Source organism: Lipophrys pholis (assembly GCF_963383615.2).
Source record: "Lipophrys pholis genome assembly, chromosome: 3".
NCBI lineage: Eukaryota > Metazoa > Chordata > Actinopteri > Blenniiformes > Blenniidae > Lipophrys > Lipophrys pholis.
In genome coordinates, this window is record NC_137627.1 from 20,846,812 (window position 1) to 20,867,725 (window position 20,914).

Consider the following 20,914-nt stretch of genomic DNA (forward strand, 5'->3'; position numbering starts at 1 on the left):
GCATTGAGTTGCTGCCATGTGATTGGCTGATTAGAAATCTGCTTTAATGATCAGTTGGACAGGTGTACATAATAAAGTGGCCAGTGAGTGTATATTCAAAATGGGAATAGTGTCACTTGCAAGACATATGTGTACAATATCAACAATTGCGTTGTAGGTATAATATTATTTTACATTTTAAAGTTAAAAGTACTCCTTGGGTTCAGTGAGTGGGAGTAATACAGTCCTTACGAAAGCAAAGTACATTCTACAAATCTGACCAAAGGAAATCTCCACACATTTATGTTTCTTTGTAAGTTTTCATCTACGTATGGCAGGGTCAAAGTGAGAAATTCAGATGATAGTTCACAGGCTTTCTGAGGCCTCATACACATGCTATACATATACTGTTGGAAAACAATTATAAAGTCCATAATAGAGGACCTTTAAAGTTCATTTAAGTTAAGCCCTTTCTTCCATCTACATCCCCTGGTTGTCTACATGTATTTCTAGAAACCATGCTGGGTTTCTTCAGTCATTCTGTTAACGCCGACATGGTTGCATGAACAGCTTGGTTTCAGAGGTAATATCTGTCTCCAAACAGCCTCCATGCGGGAGGCAGCAGAGCTCATATTGGAGGTGAGAAACTACTCAGTGCTCCGGACGTGCACGCGCTATGACGAGGCGCGCGCAGACGGTCGGACTCGGCCACGCACCGCTGCTCGGTTTAAAGCCGCAGGATTTGGATTAAATAGCTTGTGAGAGAACCGATGAGCCTCGGGTGCGGGAGGGAGGGTGGGAGGGAGCTGATTTTTATCTTTTACCGGATCGAGAAGGGGAGGAGGCACGGGGGAATGAGTTATTCTTGTAGGAGCGCTGTTCGCCGTGCGGCGTATTAACCAGCGCGCAAACCGAACGGCTCCGACGCACGACAAGGGCTCCTGCGGCGAAGACGCCGAGAGTATTAGAGAGATACCCCCCGCCCCCCCCCGTCCCCGTCCCCCTAGCACCGGCTCCCGACAGGTCGATCAACCCTCTGCTGCTGGACATGAAAGTGCAGCAGGGCTGCAACTCATCAAACATGGGGATCCCGGCTACTACCGAAGAAGAGCTGCGCAAAAACACCATAATAACGCCCGAGGATGTGCTCGGGCTGCAAAAGATCACCAAGAGTAAGTAACCTGCTGTAATTGGCACGATTAGAGCCTCCCAGTAAGAGGAGATTAGTGTGCTGTAGCCATGTGCAGCTGCCTGCTTGTTCAAAGTGCCTTTCTGCACACATGCATTGGTGTTATTGGTTGAGTGTGCGGGAGCTTTTGTATTGGTACCATGGACAGCGACTGTCTGGATGGTTTTATATCACACAGACATACACGCAGTGGCAAGTCACCGTCTAGGAGCAGTGATTGTCTCCATCAAATTGCTCTGCAAAGTTTATCTCTGGTACTTACATAGTGTTTGAGGCTTTGGTTTGTCTTTGTTTTGGGTGATAATTCATTGAGTCACTGGAAGAGAAGCTGGGTGTGCTGGAGCATTCTGTAGTGTGTAGTTCAAATCCTGATGTAAAAAAAAGAAGAAGGAAACAATTCTACTACTCCCTCACCTCAGTACCTGTGGCTCTGAGGTAACAAGTGGTCAAAGATGGCATGTTCCTATTATAGATACGGGTCACATGGGCTCAAGCAAGGGAGAAGGACACTGAGAAAAAAATATTCTACTAGATCTACTTCAATAAAACAAGGCAACTTTTTTGCGTAATCTATTTATTTTGATCAGGCAAGATTGTTCTTTGTTTAAACTACTTACTTTTTTTCGAGTGAGCTTAATTTTGTCTTTGTTTATCTTCACATTATCCGTCTGTGGCGCTTGGGAACACTGATGGATTATGGGTATTGTAGTATTTGGCGTTTGGAATACTGAAACACAGTAAACACTGTAAACCCCAAAAAATGGACGGACTCATTGCATCAACTTCTTCAACACTCAGGCAGTGTTGGTTGAAGCAATGAAAGATTAATTAGGGTCATAAGGTTCCAATTTAAACGTTTGTTTAAAATATCTGAGGAGTTTATACACTATGTTTTCTGTTTGGTATAGTTTAGCAACTAACCAAACATTTTGAATAAAAATACATAAGGGACTGGATTATACAGTGAAATTATCCTTTGAATAGCAGATTTCTTGATCCACACAATGGTTCAAATTAAGTAAAAATGACATCAGTTGGGTGGGTTTCCACCCAATTTGGCTTCTTGAGGCATCTATTGGTGTTACCTTTTTTCTTTTGTGCAGTTGTGTGCTTATGATGTGTTCTTTACTATGCATATAATAGTTTTATTTATGGTTTTAAAATCAGTTTCTACAGAGGTTGACATTTGGGCTGGTTTTTATTGAGGTGGGCGGGTGTGTTTGGCCTGGAAACAGTAAGTTCAGATCTGGCAACCCTGGCAGCTCTGCTGTTCCATGTGCAAAGGTTTTCGGTGGATTTATCGCTATGGCTCATGGAAACGTTGTTTTTAACCATACCAGTTTGAAGCCGAATCTAACATCTGACCCAGAAGGAGAGGCTTCTGAAGAAGTTCAGACTCTGTGGCTGCAGCAGGAAGTTTCAGAATAATTAGTGTTTTGTTAAAGTTACTACCCAGTAGCTAACATTACCTCCTGCTATCTGTAAGGGTAACTGCTATGTTTCATCAAATTGTACTGAATTCATTTAGGGTATCAGTAATCTTTGTAAGTTTTTATCCACCTGTAGGAGGGTCAAAGTGAGTGTACACTACCAGAGGGAGTGGTTATTTCCCTTCATGACATCATCAAGGGAAAGTCTCTGAATCGCAAGTGAAGGAGATGACAGACTTTCTTTACTGCTGGGGCCTCATACACAGGCTATGGGGACACAAATTACTGCTAGAAAACCATTATAAATCAATTTAGCATAATGTGGGACGTAAAACTACAGAAACAAATACTGAGCTGGGTTATTTTCATATTCAACTCCTTGTTGCACTATATTTTGTTCCTTTTTTATCTTGATTTTTTTCTCAAAAACTAAAAGTAAAAATCAAATATCGAAAAAGGCAATCCTATGGATCTCAATTTGTTTTCCTTGGAGTCAGGCGGATATTCTTTTTTCTAATTGTTGCATCACTCATGATGGTACATTAGTCTCCCCTCTCCACCGATATGTAATCTGGATTATGTCAGGATGGATGGAACACAGCAGTCTAAAGTGAAGGGGACACACTCCAGGTAATTAATGGAGATTAGAAATACCACGCATGTGTTTCGTACTAACTCATTAACTGGATTTTGCTCCAAACGAAATTATCTTTATATAACCCGATAACAATGACGTGATTAAATAGTAAAGATGCATTTTCCCAACCAGTTTCTTTTCCTTTAAACTGTGCCTGGATTGTATTTGTATTTTATACAACTACTACTGAATCTATTTCCATTTTTTTGCACTCAGGCATGAAAGCACAGGGATGTCTGAGACAGAGCATAAGAAACACTTACAAAGATAAGCACCGCCGTGTGAAAGAAAATCACATCTGGCGAAGACGGCTGCAGAAAATGTCTCATCCTGCAGTGTAAATGACTTCTCCACTCGTGCTTTTGGGAAGTAAATGCCACCATTTCGGGGCTCCAGTCTGTCACGGTGGTTCAGCACTGATAAGTGAGGCACGGTGCTTCATTGTCACACAGGCAGAGCGGCAGAAGAAATATAATCCAGGCTGACAAGAATCACCGCTGTGACATGAAAAATGGTAGACTATCAGTTTATGGTTTGCATGATGGGTGATGTACGGCCTGCTCACAGACAAACAGAGAATAACACTCTGCTGCAACAATTCAACATTACATCTCTGTCATTTTCTACCCCAAAATCAAGAATGACCAAAACTACTGATGGGCAACAGAATAGTAAAGATAAATTACACAAGGTTGTAAAAGAAACTTAAATATTAAAGGAACTATCACAGTATAACACATTTACTATATGCATTTATTTACGTTTTTGACATCATACTGTGTTAAATTGTAAGCCACTTATATCCACTTTTCTATCGTCCGCCATGTCTCATTGAGAGTGAACATTTTCTCTTGATACATAGTTAAACTGAATCTCTTTTTGAATATGGTTTACATTTTTACGTCATAAACGCTGCATTTTTTCGGATATAAGAACCCATGTTGATGGGTCAGGTTGTTTATGACCACTTGAATTATTTGAAAATGTTAAGCTGTCATTACATTTTTCAAAAATAGTAAAGTAAATTCTGCTGACTATGAAGTTTACCCTTGTTAAAAAGTGTCATGTTCCATGGCTTTGATAAGCTGCTGTTTCTGTTGTGCATCGGTCAAGTTTTATTTAAAATTCTATTTTGGCAGATATTCGATTTGTACATTTTCAACACCGCAAAAAGTACCTTGTGTAATTTCTCACTGGTTCACTATGGGCTGGTCAGGCACAGCAAAAGGCCTTCATGTGGCCCTCGGGCCATATGTTGCCCAGTTCTGCTCTAATGAGAGACCTGAAATGATGGAAATAACTAACTTTGATGAAAGTGTACAAAGTTTGATCAAAACAGCACCACCCTTAATAAAATAAATCAAAATAAGCTATTATGATTTTATAAGAACATATACAGACTGAGACTAATTCACCATGACAGAACATTAGATTTCTATTGTACAATATATTGGAAGAAGATGCTCAGACATTCCCTGGAGTTGGACTGGGGCTATTTTTGAGTCAAAAGGATCAATGATGTGTAATTTTGTTTCATCTAGATAATTTACTCAAACCTGTTTTGTTCCCTTTATACTAATGGGTGATCAATGATATGGCATTAATAAATCAGGGACAACGAGCGTCGCTTTAGCTATGCAGGGTGGGATTGCCAGTCTGTGATGTCTGACAACACAATGGATACAGCTTTAATTAAAATTGATTGGTGCAGCCGGTTCTTAATCTCTCATGCACAGCTGTCACAAGGTTATTCTTTCGGTGTGATCTGACAGGGAGAGAGGCAGTGTGTTACCTCCACATCGGTCATACACACACATATTGTCATTCTCACTCGAGTTTAATGTGGATTTTTGAACCAGGCTGTCATTATTTAGCTGTTTTGTTAGAGTGAAGGTGCAAAGCTCTGTGCCTTAGTCTGAGTGGGTGATTGAGCAGTACTGATTTAGGCAGTTATGGAACTGTATTTGTGCCATGCAGCCAATCCTGACGATGTGCATTTTACTTATCGATTTGAAGGAGAAACATAACCACAGGAAGGAAATATGCAGCCTGTGTGATCAGTAATTCTTTGGGCTTATTCAGATTTTTGGTGCTGAAGCGTATCAAGACAGGCCAACATGCAAAGAAGCCTTCAAGCATCAATATGAGGTAAATAGGTTCTTCCCTGAAGACTTCATCCTTTCCAAAGGAGCATTGATGGTAGAACATTGGCTTTTAGCACCCTTGAAATTCTGCAGTGTTGATATCAGAAACCCAGGCCAGATGTTCCCCTGCTACATCCATTCAATAACACATAATATGTTTAAATATGCTGATGGGATTCATGTTAAACTTACTGTACCAATCCCCTTGGGGAGATTATCTACTTCCCACCCATCCTCTTCATAGTTCACCTTAACTACTGCTTCCTGGAGCAATTGCTGCTGCTGTGCAGACCCTCAGGGTTGAGAAGCCTTGCTCAAGGGCACAGAGTAGGGTTGAAGAAATGGTTTTCATTTTCCCCACTTTAATTTTCCACACACACACACACACACACACACACACACACACACACACACACACACACACACACACACACACACAATGTTCTCTTCCTCTCTGTTGTGTTACTCTCGCAGGTCACTGGTATAGTGGTTTGCACTCTTGCTCATAAGATCTCCAGTTTGATTCTGAGCTTGTTGCCCTTTTCGGTGCAGTTTGCATTGTTCTCCCTGTGTATTTATGTTGGGGTTTTTTTTCTCTCCAAGTACTTTTGTTTCCTGCCACAATCCAAAGAGTATCGGGTGAACTGGGGTCTCTAAACTGCCCCGGGTGTGAACGTGTGTCAACCCCATTACCCTAAATTAGTTAAAATGGGTCAAGAAAATGGACTAATACATGAATTCTACGTTTTGAGCATGGCGTACAGTGAGCAGCAGTAACCAATGATAATGAATTGGTCAGGTGATTACTATCACAGACCACCATATTTCTTTTCAGCCTTCATGGTGCCATAACAAAACCCTATCCTGGATGCAGCTTCATATCCAGAGAAGAAATGAATCATTAAATATAGCCTTCATATTTCCAAAACAGTGAAATCGTTTACCCCTTTTTCCCCCCTTTGGCTTCATGATTCCCTGTCATTCTCAGTCAAAACGCTTAGATCATTGTGTACGTTCACACAGAAAAATTTTTCCCCTTCAGTGGTAGCTGGTCGGGAAAAGATAAGAGAGGAGAATCTCATCTGCATTCAGCTGCAGATTGCAACCTCTCCGTGAACCTCGCCATTTTCCAGTTTGCCTACAGGTGCTGTTAACAGAGAGACATTAAACAGCCTGCCATGCACAGGTGCACTGTACATTATGAACATTAACGTGCAGCATTAATGTAATTTTCTGCCTTCAGCTGTGGATTATTATAAAGAGAAGACAAATAAACAGCTAGGTTCTTCCTGGTGTTCTCAAGATCATTTCAACACAAGGTTTCAGCGTTGATGAACAGGCACACAGTCAAACGGAAAGAAAAAGGCATGCGAAGTCAATCCCTGTGGCTGAAAGTCAGTAACTCCGAGCTAATCTCTGGGATTACGAGGCTAAAAGTGGCAGCTCGCTCGCTCTTTATGAACGCGACTTTGGTGTCAGACCAGCTTCTGAAGGCAGGAATACATCATGACTCAAGATTTTGTGCTAATTTTACTCTGTTTGCTTTCAGCAGGAGCTTTTCAGGACTGCATTTCTATTCCTATCGAGTGGAAATAATTAGGTTCAACAAAAGTCTGATGTGCTGATGACTGAAATGTCTAGACATTGGTGAGAGAAGACTCATTGAAAAAAAAAATTTAAACTTGAATAAGGCTTCAGATTTATTTAACTGCACAGTTGCAGTAAACGTCTTTAACCGCCTCTGTTGAGAGGTAACGCCATGCTTCTCCACAGGAATACGAAAAGGTCGCGTAATCCATCATGTCACATATTGTAATTGGAGTCATTCATGACACTTAACAGCTTCACATTTCACACCATCTTCCTCCCCTGTGCTGCAGGGTTGTAAAAACAGGTTAAAAAGAAAAAAGGCAGACCCTCCATGAGTGGAGGTATACCATCATCAAACTCCAGACGAGGCGCGTTTCCCATTTGCATACCACTGATACCAAACCCCGAGACACTTTCTTTTGATTTGCTGCTGCACCTTGTTGTTGTGGAGCAGGCAGGTGGATGAGGGGAAGGGAAAAGACGAGTTAATCGAGCTGGCACGCTATCAGAAGGAGTGTTGCTAGGTGACGGTGTTGAAGGAAGTGAAGTGGAGCACTTGGAGCGTGTGTGTGCGTGCGTGCGTGTGCGTGCGTGCGTGCAAGTGAACACAGGCTTTATGGTGTTTTGTGAGACACTGAACCAGAACTGTCACTTTAAACAAATTGTTTATTGTAAAAGGATTTTTAGAGCAATCATGGCAGTTATTTTAACAGAGGAAATCGGTGGTAGGACTGTGTAGTGGTGTAGTGCTTGCCAAGTTGGTATTTGTATAGCGAGGTAGTCCCTGGTTTGGGTTGACTTCCTGTGTGGAAATTTGCATCCTTTTTTCTCAAGAGACCTAAAATACACATTTTAGCTTGGTGTTTATAAATTGCCCATTGGTGAAATGGTGATTGATTGCTTGTCTCTCTCTCTTTGAGCTATGATGAACTGGTTATGATGGAGAGCTGAATGAAAGGCTCAGTAGGCCAGACGCTGTAGTCCTTGATGCAAACTGTAAACACAGGGCAAACCCATATGATGCTGATGATGCTTCTGTTGCATACTGGGACGTTTATCTCTCCAAAGGTATTTGAGTTTTCAGATATAATCATTTTCTGTAACTTGTAGCTTTGTTTACGTGTAAACAAAATGTTTTTGCTATGTAAACGGGCCCACAGACGAACCGGCAAACAAGACAAATGATAAAAGCCCAATATATACTGCTGTCCCCGGGTGCAAACATCACACACTCAGGTGAAACACATCAGGGCAGGGAGCAGCAATCAGACAGAAGAAGAGCCTGAAATGAAAGTGTGCATCATGACACAGGCAACCTGTCTAGGACCCTAAGTTTGATCAAATGATATAGAAGATGGTTAGATGGGTATATGAATCAGAGGTGGTCACTCCTGGTCCTGGAAGGTCACAGTCTAATATGATTTAATTCTTCACACACCGCAATGCAAGAATATTACATAGCATTCTCTGTTTTCTTTATTCCTGACCTGTGTGCAGCCTGATGGTTAGAATCTTCCCTTAAAGGAATGATAAAAGTTGCAACAGATCATCTTTAAACCTTGAAATGATTCAACCAGGGACGGATTGTTTGTTGTCAAGTTGATTTAATTTTTATCTATCGAAACTCATCCAAGAGTTCACACAAAGCATATTAAAGATAACCATGTGAGTAGCCACCACAAGGCTGAGATTAGCTTCAATTGTGAATCGTCCGCCAAATCGTATATGAAGGATGAAGTACTTTGAGTACTTTAAACACCACTGAACAAATCACAATGGTTATTGCTGTTTCCTTAAAGTAAAGCCAAGAAAGCACAAGAGCTAAACAAGCTACCTGTAACACTATGTCTACAAGTCATGGTTCTTTATATTAGCAGGTATTTCACCACCCTATCGCCGAAAACATTTATTCCAACAAGCAATTGTGCAATATCGCATAAAAGCATTTGACATGAGCTGCACGCAAGTTCACCGTGTTGATGTTTTTCAAGGAGGCACATTTCACTCTTTTCCATTGACACGCTGTCATTTTCACAATGAGGGTTGGATATCTTGCATATCTTCTTTTCATCTATCCAGTCGTCTTCTTCACTGTTGTATCCCATGTCAGATCACTGGAGGGCACGTCGGTGGTATGGTGTGGTACAATCCAGAGAAATCCCACCTGTGTGAACATAGAAAGGCCAGAATCAAACCGGGATATTCCCACTATGTACTGAGAGCGATAGTCAACGTAATCCTTGGTCTGTATTGCTTCTTGTGGATTCAGTTCACATTTCTCAGTAAACTTGAAAATCACTGGGAGCTCATTGCCATGCTGCTGTTTATTACACTGATTATTGGAGCCTGAAAACCCGCCACTTTGACAAACGAGAATATTTTGGCCGAAATAAGAAATACTGCATGTAATAATCCTCAATTATCCCAAAGTGGAAGCCAAGACATCTGTTCTTACTGTGGAACTGGCACCCTGGCTTGCCTTTAAAATGACTGTGACAAACTGCGCACGATAAAACAGGCAGCCTTCATCAACATATTCAAGATGTTTCACAATTCCTCTGCCACGCACACTGTGCTCATTTTTCGGATTCCTCTGTCATTTCCTGTGTGTTTGTTCATTCCTTCCTAGAGAAAATGAGCCACAATTCAAATCAGTTTGTGTAGTGAGCCCTCCCTCTCCCCCACCGCAGCTAACACCTCATTTTGTTGTCACTAAACACTGCGCGTCGAAAAAGGGACGATTTTTAATTTTTTAATTTTTTTAATTACTGCCACAAACCTCTGAAAGGCAGCACAGTCGACGGTCTTCAGTCAAGCTGCTCGATGTGCAGAGGCTGTGAAATCAAAGTGCATTTCGCGGCCTCGCTGGAGCTTCTTCTGACTGTAGCAGTGAAAATTGCGCCGTGTTGAGTGAGAGTGACTTCATTGGCTGTGTTATCAGACGACGTGCTCCATCTGTCTTTTTCAGTGGGTTTTGGCGAGTGGCCATCTCTGATTCATGAAATACATCTATCGGTCATCTGCCCACGACGAGATCAAGCTGACTGACAGCCACACAAGACGGCTTCAAAGTGCTTTTCATCCTCAAAAATTGTATTTATTGCTATATCAGCGATGATCGGTTCATTGCATGACAAATATTTTGTCCCTAGAAATGTTGTTCTTCATAGGCTTAATCTGAGTTTATTTCCTTTATGTTGTTAATTTGACCTATTCTATTATTTACTTTATTCATGGCTGATAAGATGTTTGCATAGAAATGCATGCAGGAAACCAGACGTTATCACGATGGTAAGATTGTTTGAGAGCTATTTTTGTTCAATTCGCCCTACTAAAAAAAACAGCAATGTGGATCACAGGTTCATTCATGTATGTTACAATCTCAAACTTCAATAAATACAATTATTTTAAATATATTCCGCATAATGCTAGTGCAGCAGCTTTACAATACAGACACAGTTTAGGGGTTCCTGCCTCACATGGTCCACCCAAAGGTTCAACTCAGGGGTTGGAAAAGTGTATAATATTTACAAGCATGTATTGAAATTGACTGGAACTTTATACTACAGTACTGTACATACTCTACTTCACTGAGAAAGCATTTCTTCTAATCTGCCAACAAGATAAAAAAAAACACAAGGGAGTGGCGGTTCTGTCTGTCTGTCTGTCTGTCTGTCTGTCTGTCTGTCTGTCTGTCTGTCTGTCTGTCTGTCGGTCACATTGATTATTATTTGTTTTAGGTATTGTAAACCATATTGATTAACCGATGAAAACCCCTGAAAAATGTGATTTTCTATCCATACAGGATTTAAATATGTAAATGATGAAGCATCTTTGGGTAAAGTTTAGTATTAAGTAATAACAAGTAATAATACAAGTAAGTAATACAGTAGTAAGTATCTCAAAGTCAGATCAATTGTCCTCTTGCTTTAAAATCAAATTCTGGTCACCTCATCTTTTCATTAGTACTTAAATACTAAATAATACTTAAATTTACATTGTGATGCGTGTTTTGGCTTTTGTTTCAATAGAAATATATAATACAGTATGTACGAGTTGTATCTTAAACTTCATACAGCTAGCAGACAGTAACCCACATATAGCCCCACACGTTACAATCTGAACCATTTTTTTTTTTAATTAAATATTTTTTCCCCCAAGTAATGGTATAGGATTGTGGTCTGAATGGGAATTATATGAATTAAAATTTCTCATATTACTCCAAAAACTGTTACTGGGTTTATTTCAAGGTAGAACATTTCAAATACACTCATCTTGATTGAAGTTAGAGACAAATGTTTTCATTCCTTCCCATTAAATTAGCTTCTGTTTTTATAATAGATTATTTTAAAGTGACCCTGCAGAAGACAGGACTGAGATTTACAATGATCACAATGATTAAAGTTGTCCGGCATGACAAGAAAAGTCCATAGAAATATGTGCTTGTTTATTCAGTTCATTTGTTCCCAGGCTTCACTTCACAGTCTGAGCAGGATTGCAACGTTGTCGCATATCAAAAACATCCTCTTTAAAAATAATATTGAGGCTCCAATTACATACAGCTATTTTGAGCTTATGATACAGAGTGGAAGCGCTTCGCTCCCTGAGTCACTGGCATTATAAAACTGTGTCTTATTAAATAGGATTATCGGGGCCTATTGGTGTGTATAAATCATGCTGTAGATGCTCGTATCTGTGGTAGAAGAAGACCAAGCATGCAGTGATGAGTTCTGAGAACTCATGGGAGTTTTGCACAGTGTTATGTAACCATATATAATCCAGTTTTTGATTGACTTCCAGTTAAGATGATGATTTGACCTCTTGGGGTCACCACATACTAACTCTCTGCAGTTATTGCATGCAGCCCTTATAGGAGGCAGACGTTCATGCAAATCCAGCGTTAAAAAGTTTTGCCTTCAAAAGAGAAGCAGTCCCCGACCAGCAGTAGGCTTAAAGTAATGTTCTCAGAGCAGATAAGCACCTGACATTAACTATAATGACACTAGAGGGCACTCCATCGAACGGAAGCTCTTTAACCCTCTTACCAGTGTTAAAAAAAAAACATGCATCATAAAGAGATTTTGCATTTTGGAGTGAGAGCAGCGTCCCCTGGAAACCTCTTGTGCCAAGCTTGTGACATTCACCATGGAAACATGGAAACACTCAACATGGATACACAGTGACAGCGCCGAACCGCGAATCACCACCAGAGAGGTGCAAAGTTCAACACACTGGGCATGAGCAGGAGGAGGCACCAGCTTCACTCACAAAAGAAGGGTGTAAAAATATAGCAGAGTTCATAATTCAAATGAAGTCTGTCGGTTAATTTGATGGTGACTTGATGGGAGAAACAGTGGAAAACAAAAATACATATCATCGCCCCCATAGCAAGAAAACCACCAGTGTGAGTGTGGACTCCAGATAGTGTTTACATGTGAGTTTTTGTGTGGATGGGTTTCCCTCACGTTTCCTCAAATGGTCCAAAAGCATGCAATTGAGGTAACCGTGTGTGTGTGTGTGTGTGTGTGTGTGTGTGTGTGTGTGTGTGTGTGTGTGTGTGTGTGTGTGTGTGTGTGTGTGTGTGTGTGTGTGTGTGTGTGTGTGTGTGTGCGTGTGTGTGTGTGTGTGTGTGTGTGTGTGTGTGTGTGTGTGTGTGTGTGTGTGTGTGTGTGTACCCTATTTGCTCCAAGAATCGTCTCCACCCTTCTGCTACCTCAAATTGGTTAAAGTAGCATTAATGATGGCTCGATGGATGGATGGAGAAAAATATATATAATTTTATTTTGTATTATACCTGTAAGTATATCAGTGTGCCTTTTAGACATATTCTTACCTCACAAATTTTAAAAATGCAAGATGATAGTCTGACATTAATGAACCCTAACCCTAACCCTGTTTAATATGTGTGTTTTATACATTTTACAGTGTGTTTTTGTTTTTAGACACTAAAGCATTAAGTATGAGCCTTTTGCAAAGTAATTTCATTCACTGATCCACCTGTGGTGTATATTTTTGAATGACAATAATTAAGATCTATCTATCTATCTATCTATCTATCTATCTATCTATCTATCTAAAGCTACAAGTACATTATTCACACCACAACATTCTAAAAAAAAGACTGTATTCTTCATAAGAACTACACAGAGTGTTGGTTCTTGCTCGCAGTGACATTCAATTCAACTTACTGGTTTGGAATATCTGTTCAAGGCAAATTTTTCACACAAAAACCAAAGTAAATATTACAAGATGGTAAATGTTGATACAGCAAGAGATTAAATATTTAGTTCTAATTATACAGATAGAAAGGTTTGAATATTATTACAAACTGTGGATTTACTCAGTTGTTGTCACTTATGATTTTAAAGTAGATTACATAAGTATTGTGCGGGATGTTTCCTTCAGTTGCAGTGTGAGAAGTAATAGTTTTGTAGGTCTAATGTGTATTAAATCTACAAACAATCCTAGTAAGCTTTCATCTTCCAACTCCATCTAAGTTTTCCACCACATCGTTTTACATCAGTGTTCACATTACTGTACTGTGTCCTCTACATTAAGTCAGAAGCACTCAATACTTGTCTTCAGACAAGGTACCAGGCATTTATGAAAAGGTCTATAAATATCTTAGAGCAGGTGGCTAAAGCCTGTGTGGGCCATCTGCTCCTTAACCCTCAGAAATAGTAGAGACTGTGTGTGCGTGTGTGTGTGTGTGTGTGTGTGTGTGTGTGTGTGTGTGTGTGTGTGTGTGTGTGTGTGTGTGTGTGTGTGTGTGTGTGTGTGTGTGTGTGTGTGTGTGTGTGTGTGTGTGCGTGTGTGTGTGTAAACACATGCATGCATACATTTGTTAACAGTACATATGGTGAATATTATAGATCTCCGGCATTTGATGGGATCAATGAAAAAACCTTTGAACCTTATGCAACTAAAACCACTAATAATACCTGACCTCAGCATAACCTTAATGAGATAGTAAACGTGTGGAGCACTTGGAGCGTGTGTGTGTGTGTGTGTGCACGTGCACGTGCACGTGCGCGTGCGTGTGCGTGTGCGTGTGCGTGTGCGTGTGCTTGCTTCCTTCACGACTATTCAGTCCATGTGAGGGTAAAACACAATAAGCCTCTTAGGTTTAATCCTGCCCCGTTGGGACGGGAGTGTCTCACACATGCCTGCACATGCATGCTCAAATGGACACACACACACACACACACACACACACACACACACACATTTGCACGCACACACACGCACGGATTAATTAAATGTACACATAGGCAAAGTACACATGCACACGTTTGGACAGTATATATATACATATATATATATATATATATATATATATATATATATATATATATATATATATATATATATATATATATATATATATATATATACTGTACACACACACAGCTGATATGACCAAAACTGTCAATATAATAACATTTGTAAATGAAAAAAGTGAACAAAGGTTTATTGAACAACTTTTCTAACTGTAAATTCCGTAGCACTCAATGAAAACAATGAAGATAAATGCATCATTCTTTTATTTCATTTTTTTCAGAATCAGGACTTTAAATATCAAATATAATTAGTTTTTTATATAAAAAATAAACATGGGAATCAAGAGACTTTCTTTAGATTTTCAAGTATTTTTTATTTATGGATTTATTTTCAATGCTCATATGCTCATACACAAAAATATATTCATCACACAGACTGACATCTTCTTTGGTAGTTGGTTGTGGGATTCAATCTTAATTCAGTCTTAAAGCGACCAGGTGGTCCAGTGGTTCATCCTGTTGATTCAGCGGTAATATCTTGGTTCAAAATGATGTGCCGATGTGTGCTACCCCCCACAATCTAAAGACATGCCCAACCAAGGTCCGATATTGTCTCACACAAAATGAATAAATGTATTCAAATTGCTCAAAACCCGGGTTTGAAATACTATCTCCAGATATCAACAGTTTTTTAATTGGTTGAATCAAGTAATAATGTAATCAAGTGACGATTACCTTCATTGAAAAAGTATTGACTAGTTTAAATTGTCTGGATGTGTGTGTAGGTGATTGTCTCTAGGTTTTTGTGTTGTCGACTGCACTTCAGCCTGTGTCAGCCATTATCAACTCCAGCTCCTATCACACTTCTCTGAAATAAATGGAGTGGATTCTACACGTCCATATAAATGATCTATCAGTCGTCTCCATTGATGCACAGACTTGCCGCAGAGTCTTCAAAGCCAACTAAAGAGTTTTTTCTTCAGAGAGGTGTTGGGTGACTGGCTTGTTCTACATCTGCATTTTATACAAAATGTTCATTGTATATGGTATTTTTTCTTTTCCATCCTGCAGTTCTCCTGATTGATGGATGGATGGATGGATGGATGGATGGATGGATGGATGGATTTAGTGATTAAAGTTTCTGCCTGTATTGCATGTGAAAAACATTATACAAGTTGATTATAAAACCTGACTAAAATGTGTAAAATCAATTGAACTTATGCCCAAATGTTTCCAGCGATATTTAATTCTCGAGGCATATATAATTTACTTTCATTTATTTGAACTTTAGCTCTTCTTGAATTGAGTTTTAAACTCCAGAAATCTTGACATGCATCAGAGAGCACAGGAGGAGCTCCGCAATCATCAATCAGCTAGTAAAACTTTGCTCGTGATGACAAAACCTTTATTCGTGATGATGATGTTGACGATTGTTATTGGGAAGAATCACTTAGCAAACCCACAACGGACGCAAAGGCAGCTGTAGTTCAATTCTCAGAGGCCTACGGTCAGCGGTTCGATTTCCTTTCTCCTCGGCCCATGCATCAAACACACTAAACCCCAAGTTTCTCCCACAGTGAGCAACTTGCATGGCAGCTGTCACTACTGGTATGAGTGTGTCTGACATTTGACTAGTGTGTGTTTGTGGCTGCTCAAGCGATAAAATATGTTTCATAGGTCCATTTCGAGTCAGAGTGCACTGGCACAGGCGGGAGTCACATAAGATGACATGACATTTCTTGCGTATTCTCATTCTGCTTTTAGTAAGTGGCACTGTTAGAGGGAGTAACCCTTCACAATGTGTGACATAAGCAGCTGTCTGGTTTCCCAGAAGCGCAGCGGACTGTTTGGTTGTGTATTGTGTCGTCACCCTTTTCTCTCAGTGTGTTTTAATTTAGATTTTTTGGTATTAAAACAGGGGGTGTTTCTGCAAGTGATATGAGGTTACAGAGGCAAACACCCCCCCCCCCAAAAAAAAAAGGTCAGAAGAATGTATTCAGCTCAGCGGAGGCTTTAATGAATGTAAATGAGACCAGTTTAGACCTGCAGACACCAGCAGCTCTCACTGCACCTCGGCGCTGAGTCATTCTACTTTTTATCTGATAGAAACACTTTGTTTGACTTACGCTATAATCTATGAATTTTCTTTTTTTTTTTTCAGATTACCTCTGTTCACCAGAAGAAAACGTTCATATGATCGACTTCACCAGGTTTAAGATCCGGGACATGGAAACAGGGACGGTGCTGTTCGAGATCACCAAACCCCCCACACCAGGTCAGCTGGGACAAGAACAAAACATTTTAAATAACAGAAATGTCATGAAAGGTGCTGGCGTGATGCTTATGTATACACGTTTTTAGATGCTTTTAAACTCTGCACAGATTGAGCGGATGAAGATACTTCCTATCAAGTGTTTCATATTCTCAATGTGAGACTCAACTGACGAGTTAAAGGAAGTTTTTAACTAAAGTCTCTCTCTCTCTTTCTCTCTCTCTCTCTCTCTCTCTCTCTCTCTCTCTCTCTCTCTCTCTCTCCTGAAGCAGGAGGAAAGAAACAGTCTGACCCCAATGCCGGTCGTTTCGTCAGATACCAGTTCACCCCGGCCTTCCTGCAGTTGCGGCAGGTTGGAGCCACGTAAGTCTGCATGTTGCAATTGTTTACAAGAGCACCTAACTGCAGACAGCGGGGGGGCCGCCATCTCTCCACGCCATACCAAAAGTCACGTGATCTTTAAAAAGGAAGTAATCTTTTTCGTGGTACACTGACGTACCTCTCCGCAGGAATTCCCTTCACCTACACTGCATTTGTGCGTTTTTTCAGCATAAAGTAGCCGGTAGATTTTGAAACACAATTTTATATAATTACATATTTGGTCAATTGACTCTTTTAATGATTTTTATGTAGTATGTCAAATGGAATCTCCTCCATGTGCCGCACCTCCATACAGGAAGTTACGTCACCTCCATTGTTTCATGTATTTATTCTGCATGAAGTAGCCCGTGGATTTTAAAACATCATTTTGTAAAGTTACATAGTCAGTGAATTGACACGTTAAACGACTTTATGCAGTATGTAAAACTGAATCTTTATTGTGTGCCGCACCTCTACACAGGAAGTTACTTCACCCCCAATGCTTAATGTAAGCCGGACGATTTTAAAATGTAATTTCATATAGTTTACATAGTTGGTTAATTGATACTTTAAACGGGTTTACACTGGATGGAAAACTGAGAAGTTAGCATTTGGAAGACAAAAATGATTTACAAAGTCTTTTGAAAGTTGCCAACTCCCTTACATGTATTGTATTTGCATTTTTATTCAGTATTCTGAATGAACTGGTGTCTAACCATGATGATATGTTTGTAGTTTTGGATCAAGGCACCATGAAATGATATTCAGTGACATTACAAGTAGTTGTACATTGGATTTTTTTTTTTCTCATAGTGGCTTCAATGTTCCTGGTTCAAGTCTAGGGTGTGCTCTGAGGTTCTTTCTGCGTGGTGTTTGCATGTTCTCCCTGTGCAGATGATTCCAAGTTGACTCTATGGTAGTCCTGTGATGTACTGTCCAGGATGTACCCTGCCTTCACCCATAATCAGCTGAGTTTGGATAAAATGGTACAGAAGATTGACAAATGCACATGTAGAAGAGAAGCCTGAAGCAAAAATGTCATAATCTCATTTACATGACAGAATCTTTTTGGTGAGCAGATGTTTGACACTGTGCTAAAGAACTTAGTAATAAGAATGAAGAATAGAAACGCCACAAAGAAGGCACGGCGAGTACAAACGTCTACGGGCCATTCAGCTATGACGCAACAACGTCTGGTCAGCCCTGCTGCTCTGACAGAAGCCACATACTGGATGTAGGAGTTGTGTGGGCTTCAGGATTGGGGGGCAACAGGCTGCCGAATCGTGTGAACGTACAGAGCAGTCCGGTCCACCTGCTTATTCAGACACCGTCAGTGTTTCTGAATGGTATTCATCATCGCGCTCATATTCTGAGACTGCCTGACCTCCAACTACCGACAGACTGTTCGTCTGGATCTGACGAGGAAGATCAATGTATTTCAAATATAACTCAAGCTGGATGATTGCCTCTCAAAATATATGTGTTTTGTTGCTGGGTTTAAGCCACTTTATACCGTGTATTGATTAATCACATTGCTTTTTTTCAGCTTTGGTTTTATAAGTAATGGTGACCTTGCATTGACAAAGGATGAATTTGAAAGTTCAAGTAGGGAGTTTTACTGGACATCTTTCCCCCAAACGTCCCCAATCAACCATTCACTACACAGCTGACAGGTTAAAGGTCACGATTGTGGTTTAAGAAGATTGCCTTTGTCTTTATCACCCAGGGAGCATATTTGAGTGAAATACAGAATGCTACCAATAATCAGTGAGTGAAACATGATATATGGATTTTTGTTGTACACATTGGGACTGCCACTAAAGGCATTTAATAGATCCATTTGGGGAAGTGAGTTTATTTGCCATTGGCCACATGAAGGATCCACAGGTATATGCAGGCATGTGCAGGTATTAATCTTTACATGAATGCTGGACTTCATAGTACATTTCACATGGAAAGATTCTCTTGTTAATTTGTTTTTAGTATTACTAGATAAGTTCTTACTTCAAAATATACAGTTTATATTAATAAAAAGCTTATATCTACCACTTCCAAATAGATTTGCACTAAAGCTATTTTTCATAGTTTGAATGTGTCTTAATATTTCACATTCCATTCATTTCTGAATAACGTGTATGTTAAGTATTAGTTTCATCCTGCCTATTTATTTCGATCACTTCTGGAAAAACTGGCATACATGAGGAGAAAGAAAGGCTCTAATCTCCCACATTCCCATCGTGCTGGTTTTCACCAGTGCACCCAAAATATTAACCCTTTCATGACATCACACCAATAACTTCTCTATGAGTTTAGATAATCTGAATCAAACGTGGGATTGTTTACAACTAGTTTCATCTCCTGACTGTTCTACTGTAATGTACTTTGTTGTTGTTGTTGTTGTTGTTGTTGCTGTTGCTGTTGCTGTTGCTGTGTTGCCATATTGCAGACAGCAGTTGTTTTGGTTTATCACATAGAGCTAATGGAAGTGAAATAAGCTGCATTGCACGCTTGCATAAAACAGACCTTTGAGCAGACAAGAGTGTTTCTGTTTTTTCCTCTGACTGCATTCCGTTCTCTCCTCGTCTCTCTGCAGAGTGGAGTTCACAGTGGGAGACACCCCCATCAACAACTTCCGCATGATTGAGAGACACTACTTCCGCGATCAGCTGCTAAAGAGCTTCGATTTTGAGTTCGGCTTCTGTATGCCCAGCAGCAAGAACACATGCGAGCACATTTACGAGTTCCCGGCGTTGTCTGAGGACATCAGTGAGTGTGCGCACACACACACACACGCACACACACACGCACACACACACACACACACACACACACACACACACACACACACACACACACACACACACACACACACACACACACACACACACACACACACACACACACACACACGCCAGGCTCCAACACAGTGGTAACCACAACAGACAACACACACCCACACAGAGAGGATTTGATGTTACAAAACCCTGAGTGTTGCTTTTTTCTCCCTTCTCAGTGCGTGAGATGATCCTGCACCCGTACGAAACACAGTCTGACAGCTTCTACTTTGTGGACAACAAGCTGGTGATGCACAACAAAGCAGATTATTCCTATAGCGGGGGACCATAGGAAGACCTGCAGCCTCCAGCCTCTCCCTCCGACTTCTCCTCCTACCTGTTAGAGACATTTCCAATCATCTAGCTATCAACACAGGTCCGGAAACGGACAAACTGATGGACAAATTACCGGCATTAAAACCTCTCGTTTGCTCACTCGTGTTAGCTCAATGCATTTCTGCTCAGGTACTCAAACTGCCTGGCCGAACAGATTTCTCCTTTTTGCCTCTTTTTGCAGGAACATAGAATTCTGACAGATTTTTCAACATTCTGCATCAGCTTGTGTGAGTGTGTGGGAAGTAAATACATGCAGAGTCTGTACATACTGTCAGATTCAGTCTGTATATGTGGGCTCAACTTGATCATCAGGAAAACTCTTTTTTAGTCATAAATAACAGAAATATGAAGGGAAGCAGGCATCTTGTTTGTCCTCACAAATCCAACGACATGTCCGTTACACAAAGGCAGAAATGTCACCTAAAAATGAATCACAATTGAGCAAATTGTATATTTACAGTATATAGTTTGTATAGGAGTTTCATTACATTTTACAGTTTCTTAAATTTGTAGTAGCACACATCTGAACGAGTCGGTCGCCCTCCTCCTGTGATCTGTCAATGTCCCGTTGAATGACAGCCATGTGTACCCTGTCTATGTGAAAGTGTCATTTGTTTAATGTTTCTAGATACGTAGAACTACAAAAACCGAAGTATTTTTGAATAAATAGCAATTTTTAAGTGTCAGAAAAAAAACTTAGTCAGAAAGGAATTTTGATATCCAGTACGTCCTCTGTAGAAATGAAACACTGTGTATACTTAAATGAAGCTCTCTGGTTTCACTACGAGATGAAAATGTATGTAAAGTTTTGACAGGTGAAGTTCCATCACTGCAATAAATCTAATTTTTTTGTGAAAAAGCTT

At 40.2% G+C, this 20,914-nt stretch overlaps 1 protein-coding gene across 2 annotated transcripts; it reads left to right on the forward strand.

The window, feature by feature from the left end:
- The first annotated feature begins 669 nt into the window (after window positions 1-669).
- Window positions 670-20,914, forward strand: unc119a1 (unc-119 lipid binding chaperone a1). Of its 2 annotated transcripts, none has more exons than XM_080459021.1 (5): window positions 670-1,151; window positions 16,411-16,524; window positions 16,791-16,884; window positions 19,475-19,647; window positions 19,895-20,914. In XM_080459021.1, exons 1-5 carry the CDS (start codon window positions 1,028-1,030, stop codon window positions 20,005-20,007), a joined length of 618 nt encoding a protein of 205 aa, XP_080315147.1. In that variant the 5' UTR covers window positions 670-1,027; the 3' UTR covers window positions 20,008-20,914. The 2 variants fall into 2 exon arrangements, with proteins under 2 accessions (XP_080315147.1, XP_080315146.1); XM_080459020.1 differs by having other exon boundaries at window positions 878-1,151; window positions 19,475-19,653; window positions 19,895-20,905.